The sequence below is a fragment of the Augochlora pura genome, chromosome 7 (genome assembly GCF_028453695.1).
Source record: "Augochlora pura isolate Apur16 chromosome 7, APUR_v2.2.1, whole genome shotgun sequence".
NCBI classification, from domain to species: domain Eukaryota; kingdom Metazoa; phylum Arthropoda; class Insecta; order Hymenoptera; family Halictidae; genus Augochlora; species Augochlora pura.
This window is the reverse complement of record NC_135778.1, coordinates 15126733-15142274: the sequence shown is the minus strand read 5'-3', so window position 1 is coordinate 15142274 and position 15542 is coordinate 15126733. Positions and strand designations below refer to the sequence as shown.

Genomic DNA, 15542 nt, shown 5'->3' with positions numbered 1-15542 from the left:
ATTCAATTCTTCAACCTAATAATTATTTAAAACATTTTTTAACATTAGAAAATCTAATAGATGTAATCGATCTTCGGTATTTCCGTTCCAACAATTATTTAACCCCAATAATTTAATTGTTCGTCGATCTCTACGATCGTTAATTATTATCGTTTATTCCTTATATTATTAAATTTTTTTTTACTCCATAAACACCGAAATACTTCTTGTTAGTTAGCCGATTCGCAAGTAAACGATTCGCGATCTTATACAATGGGAAGGTTTCTTCGTAGAATGCAGGAACAACGAGTCATGATTAAAGATCTCCAGGTGTTTGCCCAAGAAGCCGTTTAAATCAGATAAGGCAATTTGCGTATATTAATTGCCGCGTTAATGAACGAGTGTTTAAGGCGATTTTCTCGTTGAATCCTGCGTACTCTTTTCCGTGCTGCGATTGTATTAAATAGGACGATGAACACTGTTGAACGTTGTCCTCCTTTTTGTCCATCGGGCGGAGGTGTTATCTATGTCTATCTGGACTTAATACAAATCTTCGTCTGAAACTGTGAAATTCTAATTTGCGGTTGTTTCAGATGTAACATATAATTTAAAAAATAATTGAATACTTAATTCGAGATAGTGAACAGTTCTCATACAGAATCAGGATAAGTAATTAAAAGCAACAACAACGCAGGCCTTATTTAGTAGTGGTTTATTTGTGCAGTGGCGAAACGCTCAAACTGTTAGCTAAAATCAACTATCGATAATTTGGCTAACAGTTTCAGTATTTTGCCACTGTACCAATTGGCGCTGTACAAACCTGAAATGGAGCTTCAATTGTTTACCGTTAGAGACGCCACACTCGCGTACGCCTGTTCCCCGATGCGGGACCATCGAAAAACACTAATTATGACATAATTGCGGTAAAAAACAATTACCAGTTAATATGAAAAACTGCCTAGAAAGTAAGAAAACATTAGTTATCTACATGCATCACAAAATCATTCACCTATGCCCTCTATGAAGAGGTGCTTAAAATAAAACGGAGTTGCAGTAATGGCTCCCACACCTGCACACCGCCAAGGCGCAACTCGATCCATTAGAGAGGGTGAAGTTAGAAATTTTCTTTGCTCTGATTGGTTGGTGATTTACTGATGATTCTATGCTGCTCTCATAATAAAAAGAAGAGAGAAATCAACGAGTGAGTAAGAGAGCATGAAATCAGCAACTACATCACAACTACATTTGGAATAAATCACACCAACGGTGTAATCAATGATCAGTTGATCAGTGGTCAGTGATACAGTTATGCATGGAAAATGAGGCTACAAGAACGGCATAGTAAGTCAAGCTAGGTTTCCTTTCCATGTGCATACCACACATAGAATCTAATGAGTATCGTTTTATTTTTCTCCATCGTATCGCGTTCTCTTTCTACAGTATTTGCGTGGAGCTGGATACACATTAAAGTGGTGGGGATGTGTGATCCAGCTTATGGAACATGAAAAGTATGTTCAGTATATCTAGTATTGTACACAGATCCAAATCAATATTAACAAAATTGCAGTTTCAGTTTTCTTTTGATATATGGTACTCTGTACACATCAAATATTATTGCGCTCTAAATTTCTAAATACTCTCAATATCTTATACAGTATTCTTTTAGCTTTTTATCTATTACATTAAGTAACTTTAAGGAACAGAATTCTGGATTTAAAATGCCAGGAACTTTGCCTGTAAATAATATGTCAGATTTCACAGTTCGGAGAGTTCATGACCACAAATACCAGAAAAGTCTCGAGTCTGTAAAAACGCCTTATGTCACCATTCTCCACACTCAATTTTTATGGCAGTACATACAGTGCCTACATATGTGGGATGTACATATGAAGTAACCACACAACCACGTCCTGATTGCGGTAGTTTGTGATCTGTCCGGTCATATATGGTCACATGCATAATTCTGCATGTGTGCGGCAACATCCGAAACTGTTTTATTAAACATTATTCGATATTACGAACGTATTGGTTCACTGCCTTGTTTTCAATGTTCAGTCGAACAAGATCTTCGGAGAAGTATAACTGTCCGCGCAGTCTAATTGAAGTTATGTAGTTTTTGTGTCAGTGTCGGTTCCGCGGAAATATGGTTATATTTAGTATATGACGACCAGTGTCGTGGAGCACAGAACACTGCCACTCCTCTACCGCAGTATTTACACATCCTTTTCACTTTATTTGATAAATCCCAAAAAATGGAAGATATTTTCCAATGGTGTCGCGAAGGGAATGCCATGCAAGTTCGCGTTTGGCTGGATGATACCGAACATGACATGAATCAAGGGTAAATACAAAAACAGCACTTTTTTTCGGAGTGAAGCTTTATTTTTAGTGTTTCATTTTTATCTAATCTTTATTCCAACTGTTAACCATTTTTTTTTATTTACCTACATCGTTTTATTATTTTAATTTATTTCCTTGTTGATAATGTTCATTTGACTAATAGCAACCAAATTATGTTATAATTAGTTTCTGTGATAATTTTATTTTATTTGTGTGCAGCGACGATCATGGATTTAGTCCACTTCATTGGTGCTGTAAAGAGGGACACCTAAAATTGGCAGAATTACTAGTTAGCAGAGGAGCACGAATAAATGCCACCAATAGAGGAGACGATACTCCGCTTCATCTGGCTTCTGCTCATGGACACAAGGAAATAGTTCAACTGGTAATAGATGCTTAATTGGTTATAGATTGACTGTTGCTTAAAATTAGGACTGGTTTTAATGTTATCGATTTATAGTTGCTCAGAAATCGAGCTGATGTTAATGTTACAAACGAACATGGAAACACTGCCCTGCATTATGCATGTTTCTGGGGTGATCAGGCTGTCGCCGAAGAATTGGTGGCAGTAGGTGCTCGTGTGTCTATTGCAAATAAAGATGGGGATACTCCATTGGACAAAGCAAGAGGTCTACTAGCTAAAAGATTACATGGTATGTATTGGATAAGAATACTTAAAGCAAAAAGTCGTTATTGAGTGATTGATTGTATTTTATCGCATGATTTTGATTTCTAGATCTGGCTGTAGAATATGGACAGGACTTGAAAAAGATTCAATTCAAGGATCAAAGTTGGCTAGGTTTGAAAACTAGAAGCCGTAAGGAAGTTTATATTACACAGATTTGTAAATATCGATTACAATGATAGTAACTTTGTTGTAATGATAGCATTAAATTTATGTAGGAGATGCAACGTTATCGAGGCATAAAGGGATTAACATGGCAGATTTATTGTTGCACACTCTTTTGGCAACTACACCAAGTGGCGAGACTTGGCGAGGACGCTGGCAAAATAACGATATAGTAGCGAAGATCTTGACCATACGTGAATGTACATCGAGGATCTCCAGAGATTTCAACGAAGAATTTCCAAAGTTAAGAATCTTCTCCCATCCGAACGTTCTGCCCGTTCTCGGGTGCGTGAATCAACCACCGCAATTAGCAACCGTCTCGCAGTATATGGCGCGTGGAAGTCTGCACAGATTGTTACACGGGGGCACAGGTGTCGTCGTCGACACGGCACGAGCATTGAGACTTGCTCTAGATGTTGCTAGAGCTATGGCTTTTCTTCACGGACTTGAGAGACAAAACAGATGCAGATTTCATTTGAATAGTAAACATATTATGGTACTTTTATTTTCTGAAATAAATATTGATGATTCAAAGGTCTTATTTTGTTAATATGTTTGTAATGAATACATGTGATGTTACAGATTGACGAAGACTTGACGGCTCGTGTAAATATGGCTGACTCGAAATTCTCATTCCAAGAGGTTGGCCGCATCTATGAACCAGCGTGGATGTCACCGGAAGCGCTAAGCAAGCGTCCGGCAGATATAAATCTGGAGGCCAGCGATATGTGGAGTTTCGCTGTTCTATTGTGGGAACTTGCTACTAGAGAAGTTCCATTTGCTGATCTTTCTCCAATGGAATGCGGCATGAAAGTTAGTTTAGTGAACTTACAGGAAATTCGTTGTCTCCTACACCTTAATTATAATTTTATTATTTACTTTTTATAGATTGCTCTTGAAGATTTGCGCGTCAGTATACCACCAGGAATCTCACCTCACCTTGCTAAACTGATTAGGATCTGTATGAACGAAGATCCGGGGAAACGTCCATCGTTTGATATGGTTGTTCCGATACTCGATAAGATGAAACGTTAGTTGTCAGTGCAACATTTTTTCTCTCGTTTTAATTGAAGCATGATCAGCAAAAAATGTCATTCCTAAAGAAACATAATGAACTTAATTAGACAACGCCTACCAAACTGCTATAAACGATCAACACAGTGCCTGTACTAAAATAACAGAATTATATTTTTTATACAATAGTTTATGAAGATAACGATGCGACTTGATATTGTATTTATATATACTGTTATGTAATATTTATAATGTACATGTATCTATACTGATTATATCCACGTTTTTTAAAACAGCAGTAATTTTGTCTTTCTGAACATGACGCAGTTAATATATTTTAATTTCCGAATGTTTCATTTCAATGATATGTGCACTATAATATAAATGTAATATACACGTGCAATGGTCACGGAAAGTCTCCGTACACTAAGTTTTCGATTTCCGACGAATCGTCGATATTTAAACTGTTATAGATTTTCGTAAAAACGAACCGTACAATAATAAACCTGAACTATTAAAACGAAGATTTACTTTTGCTTTGCAATATTCGCTTGTTTGTAACATAATGTTTTTGCATGATGCAGTAGATAAACTGGAGACACGTTTTTTCATCAAAAAATTACATTGTTGAAATGACTATAAAAACATTTTCTGCACAAAAGAAATGTGAACAAGAGAAATTGTCACACGTATAGTTAATATATGGGCGACGCGGTTAAAAATGTTATTGATTACAGATATCACTTTAATTTATCAAGCACTTGACATTATTCATTCGACTACAACAGACTCATAGAGTGCAAAATCTTTTGGTCCTGACCATGGTCGCAAATTAAAGAGCGGTGGACGCTATGATCTTCCATTACATAATAACAGTAATGCTTTTTCTATTTGTAAAAACAGTGAAATAATGTGCAAGGTCTACGAATATGTAAAATACGAACGATATGACACAAAGCTGCCAATGAACGACCGTTTTTGACTTTGTGATAATGCAAGATTACTTATTTATCAAAGCTATGTCAATGATAAACTAATTTGGAAACTTTTATCTTCATATATTAACATAAATTCGTCCAACGAGTATATATGGTATATATATGTATATATATATATATATGAGTGAGGTGAGGTGAGTTAAACGTTAGTAATGGAGAAGCTAACAATTCTCATTAAGCAAGGGAAACTACGGGGTGCCCTTCGCGACAGTGTTCTAGGTTTCCCGTACATCGCCTTTCATGAAATACCGTACGCTGCTCCTCCTATTGGTAAACTTCGATTTAAGGTAATGTTCATTAAAATTAGTTCAACTTTGAATTTAAAAATTATTAAATTTAGATTTTACGTACACTTCCAGTAATTATTATCATTTTCGTTTTCGTATAATAATAATAATAGATCTAATATTGTATTTGTTCAAGAAAATGCATTAAATTGTTATCAGCAATTTCATTTGCGTTGTTATATTTCAGAGTCCGCAACCAGTAGAACCATGGACAGGTATCAAAGACGTTTCCCAAAGTGTCGGAAAAATGTGTATACAAGGATCAAAAGAACATCATATCATCGGGGATGAGGATTGTCTATATTTGAACGTTTATACTAATTCGTTAAGTGGATGTAAACCAGTCATAGTATGGTTGCACTACGGCGCATTTGTGGAAGGGTCCGGCACCTACGCGACCTTCAGACCTGATTATTTACTTACGAAAGACGTTGTCGTCGTTTCTCTCAATTACAGATTGGGTATTTTCGGTTAGTTGTTTATTTACGCTAATAAAACAATATTAAAAGTTATTCTTGCTAACCGTTTATTATTAGTGCTGACTACTTTTGTTTAGCTTGAAGTATAGTACTTAACAACGGTTGAACTAATATCAATAATTGAAAAGAAATGTATTGACATTTTGCAGGGTTTTTGAATCTACAACACAAAGTTGCACCTGGTAACCAGGGTCTAAAAGATGTGATTGCTGCTTTGCAATGGATTAAGCAGAACATCGCCAATTTTGGAGGTGACCCAAACAGTGTCACAGTGTTTGGTGGTAGTTCTGGAGGAACTTTAGCTCACTGCTTAGCAATATCGCCTCGCACGAAAGGTAGAATTCTATACTTGTAACAAATTCATTGAGTTAAGTTCATTTAGTTATTAAGCGGTAATTACCACTTAATTATCATTTGAAAACGCTTACAGGTCTTATTCATAAAGCAATTATAACAGGTGCAAATGTGATAACTCCTTCTACTACACCAGAACTTGACTTTGTGAGAAAATGTTTGCAACACCTTGGCATAAACTCCAAGGATCCCGAGGAAATAGTGAACATTTTACGAAAATTACCCGCCAGGGATATTGTAACGATCCAATATAAATTTCAGCTGGAAGAGGCAAGAAATTGTTTTTACCGTGTCTTGTACAAATCTTTCTACTAATCAACTGTTATTATTTTATAGGCGATTACTTTAGAAAACCTACCGTCTTTTATGTGTAAATTTGGTGTCAACAGCGATATCATATCAGACGATCCCGTTTTACCTTTTTCAATAGAAGAGTTGATTTCAACTAGCTGTCACGTTCCTGTGATCTGTGGTTACAACACCGTCGAGGCCATGATTTTTTTAGACGGTAGTTTTCGTTTGCACCGTTTAATGAAACAGTTAATAAAATATTTACAAAATGTATTAAAACACGTTTTCTTTCACTGTAGAACATTACAAAGACAAGCTACCGCTGACCGACGATTATTTACTGGGATGTTATCCGCATTACCGGAAGCTGTCACAATTGGAAATTAAAGATCCGGAAGAATTTTTGAAAACTGTCAAGAATTGGTATTTCAGAGGGCAATCTTTGATACGCGAAGATTTGTTCTTTAATTTTTTGGAATTCTCGTCCGACATAAAATTTAGTATACCCATGCGACTATTGGCAAAGAATCATATGAAACTGGCCTCACAACCGTTATATTTTTACTTTTTTACTTATGTTGGTGATCAAGCAAGCAAAATACCACTACGAAAAATATTCAACGGTAATTAATCTTTAGATTTGATTATTTATGAGGTGCGTATATACTATCTAGTTGTATATTACGATATTGAATTTACTCTGAATATTTATAAATATAACCTTGTAAATTTGTTTTTAACTTCTATTTTCTTCGACACGATATTTAATCATTTGCAATTTATTATTTACTATTTCTGACTTCTTGTTTCTGTAATCTCCTGTAAAAAGATATCGTCGCATTTAAACAATGTGATAGGAGTATGTTTGCATATGCAGAATTTCGTAACACAAAAGACTGTTATATATTTATTATTACAAAATATAAATATGTACGTATATATTTTTTCATATTTTTTAAAGTATTAAATTGTTATATATTTATAATTATAAGTTATTACATATTTATATCAAACTTGTTCACATACCCTTTTTTTAAAAGAAATGTAATAAATGCTATTTTAGTGACGACACATCAGGATGAAATAGCGTATTTGCTTTATTTGCCTCTTGAAAGTGCTGCGCCACCGGAAGAAGGCACCAAAGACCGAATTATGATAGACCAATTATGCACTATGTGGAGTAATTTTGCCAAAACGGGGTATGTCGATCAAAAATTTCAAGTACAATAAATTTACAATATTTATGTATACACGTATAATATGTATGTATTTTTAATTCAGAAATCCTACCCCATCACTCGACGATTGTATCAAGGTTATTTGGGAGCCGGTGGCAAAGGATAAAATGAATTATATGAATATTGACGAAGAGTTGAAAATGTTGATTATGAGTCCCCACATCTTTGAGAAAAAATGAAATTTTATGCCCAACGCATAATGAAAGATTAAATAATTTATCGTATGAAATATCGGTTAATATAAGATTTAAGTTAGTGAGGTTTTCATTGTTAACACTAAAGAAAATAAAAGGCGCTCGACATCGCCAATAGTTATAAAAAGAGGAACATAAAGATTACATATTCAACATAAATTGTTTGTAACAAAGTTTCAACGATATCTTACGAAACACGTCGAAATTCGAATGGAACATCGATGTAGTCATAACTATTGAATTGTAGTCTGAAGAATGACTTTAATTTTTACCAATTATTTCAAAAACTTGACAAGTAGATTAATATGTAGAGTAACGATCGATAGATAAAATAACAAGCGATAAATAAATTAGAAGAATTGCAGAATATTTTTACATTACTTGTTGTAATTATTCAAATAAATGATAATTTGTACTATCTTTTGTTTGTCTTCTCTTTCTTATAATTGGTTGATAATAGTTTTATTTTACATAAATATGTACAGCTCAATAATAAATAACGTCAATGAATAATTTAGTGCATCCACTTTGCATCCATTAGAAACCGTGGTTTGCGTATTTAAATGTACTCAGTTATCTGATATATAACTTAAAAATTGAGTAAAATGTGGCATTGGGAACTGACACGTATAAGTTGCGAGCGGACGTTTATTATTAATTAACTAACAAAACCTGTTGACCGAACACTAAGAACGATACGTACGAGTAACTGTCAATTCATTTTTCATCGTATTCTCTGGTAAGCGAGTACAATGCACGAAGAAAACAATCTTTTTCACTCTATCATTGAAAATTACTAAAATCATAAAAAATTACCAATATCTCTTTCTCTTTTGTAAAGAACAAATTTGACATAACAACTACAACATCAACTATCGACTTGCAAATGTTCTCATACATATTATTATTATTTTCAAATCATTGATAGACGATCTCATGAAGTTTGATTAAAAGTGTTTTATTACCTACCGACTGCGAATCTTTATGTAGACGTTCGTTCACATGTAACGAACGTATCCAATACGTTTACGTATTCAATTGTATGGAAATTGAACAGGATTGACCACGCATTTCTTCGGTATAACTACAATTAATTAAAATAATTACCTTGTAATTTAGAAATTTTCCGAATGCATTAAAATGATAAATAAATAATGTATCAAAAATATTGACGGCGTTTCAAATTTGTACGCCTTTCTATATTTAAAATTCATGAATTTGCAAAACTTCGTGACGAGTGAAGACCTTTTGATTATTCCCAGACAATGCATTATCAGAGTGGAAATAAGTTTGCAAATGAGGTTTATGCATACGCCGTTGTGGCATTTCATTGCATATATTCACCGTAAAGGCATATCGTAGTTTATTTAAAGACAGAAAATGTTATGAACATTTTTCGAATAGTAACATTATTCTTCGCTGTTAGCATTTTCATGACATATATTAGAGTTTCCCGAGTTCAAGGATCTTGCGACGGACGTAGTTCTCCATATGATTTGAATCGTTGAATGAATCATTTTATTCGCTCGTGGATTAGCTTCTAGAACCGCGATTATAGCGCATTTGATACTAGTCACTTACCGAAGTGTGCGACGAATTTCGAAGCAAACTACAAAGGTATTAAAAATATTCGATCATTAAACGATTCACCGCGATCTACTTCATCTTCACCGAATTGTATGGTACAGTTTGCGAAGAACGGGAAAAACAATAAAGAATTATCTTCATGTAGTTGGGTTTCGTGCGAACGTATAAATAATTAACCTACCACCGGCGAATGTCGGGTCTCGCGAGACCCGCGAGTACAATCGTTTTTGTTGTTTCTACTACGGCACGTATATGGAATTCATGACACTTTGTAGCTGCGTAAAGATTGTTGTTGGTCATGAAAATATATATCACCTGCATTTACATTATTCGGCTGACTTCACTGTGTAACTTCAGCACGATCGAAACTTCAATTAATACATTGCGTACGGTGCATTTTTACGCTCCCGAAAAGTTGACATTCATTTTTTTTTTGCTAACCATTTGTTAAGGGCATACACAAGATTTCGTTATCCTGGTAACATAACAAAAAAGTCTATGTTTAGTTCCTTAAATCGTCGATTGAGTCGAAAAAACCTGAAAACAAAATATCCCGTTTCCCGGCCACAACGTTCGAATTGCTAAAGACGAGAAATCTCGTCTCCCGTACGCAATGTGTTAATATTCCAATTCATCCTCATGAGATGTCACTAAACAAGTTTAATATAAATATGTAATAATTATTATATATTTATATACATTATTATTATATACTCATATACATATTATTATTAAATAAGTATTGTATATATTTTTTGTATTTTTTATTTATGAAATTCTGTACGTTCAAACACATTCATCTCATTATTTCTTTTCCGTATGTAATCAGAAATTAAATCATTCAATATTCAATTTCATATGTAAACAATCCTGACTCACATTTGATCATTGCGCGTGAAAGTGTCACGATGTCCGAAAGTTGGTCACGATTGTCGCGCGGAGTTTGTGTCATTTTGCAGACACGTAGTTGGCGTTTTTGTTCGCGTAAATATAAGCCTCCTGTATTTACATCAATCGGCTGACTTCACTGTGTAACTTCAGGACAACTGAAACCTGTTCATGAATTTATAATGGTCGAATTACGTTTGACATGTTGTTGATAGAGGCACTGGCATACGGTTTCCGAAGCTGTCCCATTTAGAACCTGTAACAGTCTGACGTCAACCTTTCTGATATCCATAAATTCATACGATAAGCAGAGACAGATAACATGATTGCGATGCACACACGGTTCACGTCGTGTACCCAATCTATCCGCAGAACACAGTGGTCCGTCTTCAAGTTGGTTAGGCCCCAGTCAACAATGTCCGACCCGGTAGTTACAGTCAAGCAGGGAAAGCTGAGAGGCGTTGTGCATAAGAGCGTCCTTGGCAGTGACCGTTCTTTCATCGCGTTCCACGAGATACCTTTTGCTGCTCCTCCCATTGGCGATCTCAGATTCAAGGTAATAGATCGCCTATATCGATTCATAATATATCTGCAATAAAGACGAAATAATTAACGGGAGAATTATTGTTGCGGCGAACAAATCGACTTTGCGGATTGACACGTTGCCACAGTGTAACTGTAAAATCTGAAGTTAGAGCTTGCAATGTTTTCAATGTTTTATACACAGATGTCATGCTGGTCTGAATAAATTATCGTTGAACGAAATCACGTGGTATATAATATGCCAAAATAAATAAAAGGCAAAAGCAATGAAAGTCTTTAAAGTTTTTTTTAAAGTTTAGATATACGTTTTAATGATATATCTTTAATAATAACATTTTTTTAATCAATAACATGCTTTTAATTTTATGTAAAAATAAAAAAGATAAATAAAAGCTTTGGTGGCTGAGAGTGGACCGGAAACAGTTAAGAAAGAAATTTAAATAGCGTTCGTATCGCTATCGTGATCAACGCGAAGATATGGAGCCAAATAACCTGAAATTTTAAGCATACTTCAGGGAACAGTTCTTATTAGTTCTATCGTCGATTTGATTTCAAATTGCAGCGATAGATCACGCGAATTGCCGAAAGTACATTGGTTTCCAGGAAAATTAGTAATTTTAAAGGCATGTGTCTCCTTGAATAATAACAATTTCCATAAAGACAATGTCTTCTTCTTGACACCAAGCGAGACAATAGCTACCTCGCATGAAAATGGCACGTATACATTAGATAAAGTGGGCGACGAATGTCGGTTATGTTTGCCACGAACGAAAACAATATTTATCAGCAGACTGTGGATTGGTGTGCATAAGAAAAGTCGTCTGCACTCCTTGCAAGGTGCCTGGGCTAAATAAAAATCTATATCTTTCTTTAACCGTTTTAATAAATCGATATCGATAAGACTTGGTATCTTTGAAATAATTTTTTTTTCTGTTCATGATTAAACCTCTGTTGTAACCACTGAACGTGCAAAATAATGAAATATTTAAGAAGTTAACGAAATATATAATAATTAGGATCCGCAACCACCGGCCCCATGGACCGGCATCAAAGACGTTGGGACACCTCATGGAACGCGGTGCGTTCAACTACAAGAGCTCTCTTTCTTCAACATAATTGGCCAGGAGGATTGCCTATATCTTAACGTTTACACCAACTCGCTCCAAGAGTCTAAGCCGGTAATGTTCTGGATTCATGGCGGCGCGTTCCTGGTAGGCACCGCAACTTTCCTCGAAAAGCGACCCGACTATTTGCTAGCGAAGGATGTCGTGGTTGTTTCGGCTAATTACAGACTTGCCGCTTTTGGTGAGTTTCCAGAATCCCAGCGGATTCTTGCCACGGCGAACGCTCGCCGAAAATAATCGACTCATTCACCCGTCGCCTTGAAACGCGACGACAAATCGTGCGTATCATTTAATTCTACTGATAAGCTAAGATCCGGAATAAGGAAATTACGATAACGATGGGACGATGATTATGTTTTTGTGAATTCGCTATCAGCGGAAAACGTGTAATAACTATAATAACGTATGATAGCGTGTAATAACTATTTTATGAGGGTCATACATTAAATGTGCGTGTGTACTCATTTTTGTGCTTACGAACAGATGAAAGAAATCTGTTTTCCGCTTTTCTAACTATAGCAAAAGACTAACACTGTGAAAATATTATAATATTATTTATATATAATATACTTATTATATTTATTATACATTATTATATTATATTTTAAAGGTTTCATGAATCTGGGTCACAAGTCAGCACCAGGCAACCAAGGACTGAAAGACTTGATCGCTGCTCTGGAATGGGTCAAGGAGAACATTGCGAATTTCGGTGGGGACCCAAACAATGTCACAGTTTTCGGCGCCAGCACCGGAGGAGTGTTGGGCCACGCATTGACAGTGTCGCCCCGAGCACGAGGTAACGCGATTTCGTTGTGGACCGACCGATAAGACCGCCGCTAAACTCGGAACCGCGATGAGCGGATGTTCCACCTCCGATAAGAGACCTCCGTGAGTTTCTGTATCGTCATCGTGTTTTCGCAGGACTGTTTCACAAAGCGATCCTTCAGAGCGGATTGCTGAATTGTTCGTGGGTCAATAATCAGAGCCAGCCAGAGCGCTGTTTCAAGATAGCGGAGCTCCTCGGCAATAATTCCACCGATCCTGAAGAAGTTCTTCGTTACCTCCGCACCGTCGACGCCAAGGATATCACGAAGACTTACGAGAGCATCCTTCCGTATGAAGTAAACGAATTTTCCAAGCCAAAACGTATCGTATCGATAGCTAAAGGAGTTTAAAAGAATAGTCGCGTTACATTGAATGGAATTATACATAATTATTATTGCAAACTCGGTTAAATAATTCATACTCTTGCGTACTTCTCGCAGGCCCGAAAATCTTTTAACATCCCCTTTGGACTGAACTGTGATGACATGTCGGACGATCCAGTCTTACCATTCCCTCTGGAAAAAATGATTACCATGGATAGTAATACGTCTATTCCTATTATAGTTGGATACACGTCGCACGAGTTTATAATGTTTATGAAAGGTGATTTGCAACGAGTATTCGAATCTTTAAATATTTCTGTCGTCGAATTATCGAATCACCGAGCGTACGAACGGTCGACTATTTAAATCGTCGAGTGTGATTGAAAACGTTCATACCCTTTGTTTCATTTTCCAGATAAGTCACTAGGTACGATGAGGAAGATGAACGGCACGTTACCGATAATGGTGAAAGTATTAGCGTCCTTAAAAAATCTCGGTCCTGAAGAAACCAATAAATTATATTCAACTGTTAAAGAAATCTATTTCGACGGAATGCCGGTTTCTAGGGATAATGTAGACGAATATATACGTTTCATGAGCGACTGTTATTTCGGCATTCCTGCGAAGATATTTGTAGAGGGCCGAGTGAAGAGATCGACACCACCCACTTATTTTTATGTATTCGCCTACGCCGGTAATCAGAGAACACATACGGACATTCTGGTCAATCGTGTCACCAAGGGTAATCAAATTTTTTGATTCAAGAGAGAATTATTTTTCAATTTCAAAAGCACATACTCATTCTATTTACGTACAAGGTGTCCCAAAATCATGGAACCTCCCACTTTTCGGAAGTACCATAATTTCGGGACACCTTATGTAATAACTTTTTAATAGTTTTAAAAAATCTGCGACTTAATTGGAAGCGTTAATTTAACGTGCATAACGCACTATTTCATATGTTTCGAAACTATAATACTATAGTAATAATGATTAGTGAATTTAATCGATGAAAATTTTAAGGATAGGCTCTTGAAGTTTGCGAGTAATTTCGGTTACGGTCTGCACGCTTGCAAATTGAGGGAGCAGATGCTAACGTACGATCATTACAGGAGCATCGCACGTCGATGATTTGGCATATTTGTTTTATCTGGCTTCTCTGAGAACCGACGATCCGGAACCACCACCGCTAGGAACGAGAGATAGAGAAGTAATAGAACGTTTGACTACTATGTGGACAAATTTCAGTAAAACAGGGTGAGTGTCCTTTAGCGACAAGCTGGATCGTACAACTTAGTTTCGGTATTGCTAGAATGAATATTTTTCGTCTAGGAATCCTACACCGCAGCTCGACGAGCTCATAAAGGTCCAGTGGGAACCTGCGACGGAGAACAATATCAAATGCTTGGATATCGGCAACGAGACCGTATTAGCTCCTATGAAGCCACATATTTTTAGTTTGTAACAAATATTCCCACCGACCGTAAAGCAACGACTCGACCGCGCAGATTTTTATACAAAAGAAAAATTGACTGATTCAACCGCGAGGCATGTGTTCCTCTTTTTTATCGACAATAACGAGGCCAATATGGCCCCATAGCGTTTTTCACTTCTCTAAATATTTATAGCCCATTCTATATTTTATACTTATTTTTGCCGCAAATGTATATCATCTATAACCTGACAATGACACGTTGGTAATGGAGAATTTAAAATGCGTTACAAAACAACTACAAATGATTGTTAAATATACACCTGTTGCATTTGCTATGCTATTTACAATAAAGTTTTACATTATTGCTATTAATTCTATTTAGACGTGCCCCATTCGTATATGCGCGCCCTGATGCGCTTCCTGGATGCCCCGACAACTACGGCTCGCCTCGCGCCTCGTTCTCTAGCGATCATGCGCAACGACGCCGTCTACCACCTTGTCTTTTGTCTTCGCGTCGCGCTACATAACACGTTTTCATCTGTATCAAATATATCCACTTTTATCTTACATATTAAATAGAGTTTGCATTACATAGTGACCGCGTCTTCTGTGTGTCACATCCACTTAATCTGCGTTCAACAAATTCTTCTTCTCTTTTGCTTTTATATTAATTTTAATTTTAAAAATAAGGAATAAAATATCTTATGAACGAACAGGTAATCAAATAATGAATGGACCTAAAATCAAATAAATTGTGCCAACAGCTCGATAACTCCTGGTGACAATTTTTACA

At 36.0% G+C, this 15542-nt stretch overlaps 2 protein-coding genes across 2 annotated transcripts; both read left to right on the top strand.

Annotated features, from left to right (window-relative positions):
• The first annotated feature begins 1450 nt into the window (after positions 1 to 1450).
• Positions 1451 to 4481, top strand: Ilk (integrin linked kinase). The gene is made up of 7 exons (XM_078187183.1): positions 1451 to 2320; positions 2539 to 2704; positions 2780 to 2972; positions 3056 to 3136; positions 3223 to 3665; positions 3752 to 3982; positions 4058 to 4481. Exons 1-7 carry the CDS (start codon positions 2232 to 2234, stop codon positions 4202 to 4204), a joined length of 1350 nt encoding a protein of 449 aa, XP_078043309.1. The 5' UTR covers positions 1451 to 2231; the 3' UTR covers positions 4205 to 4481.
• A 613-nt stretch (positions 4482 to 5094) lies between these two features.
• On the top strand, positions 5095 to 15480 carry LOC144473565 (uncharacterized). Its single transcript, XM_078187533.1, is given in 17 exon segments — positions 5095 to 5468; positions 5656 to 5938; positions 6097 to 6282; positions 6378 to 6571; positions 6638 to 6809; positions 6892 to 7215; positions 7656 to 7791; positions 7874 to 8024; positions 10715 to 10757; positions 10808 to 11055; positions 12059 to 12347; positions 12777 to 12962; positions 13088 to 13287; positions 13432 to 13594; positions 13730 to 14056; positions 14427 to 14571; positions 14647 to 15480. Coding segments are annotated over 17 exon segments (3315 nt in total). The 5' UTR covers positions 5095 to 5333; the 3' UTR covers positions 14780 to 15480.
• The last annotated feature ends 62 nt before the right edge of the window (positions 15481 to 15542 follow it).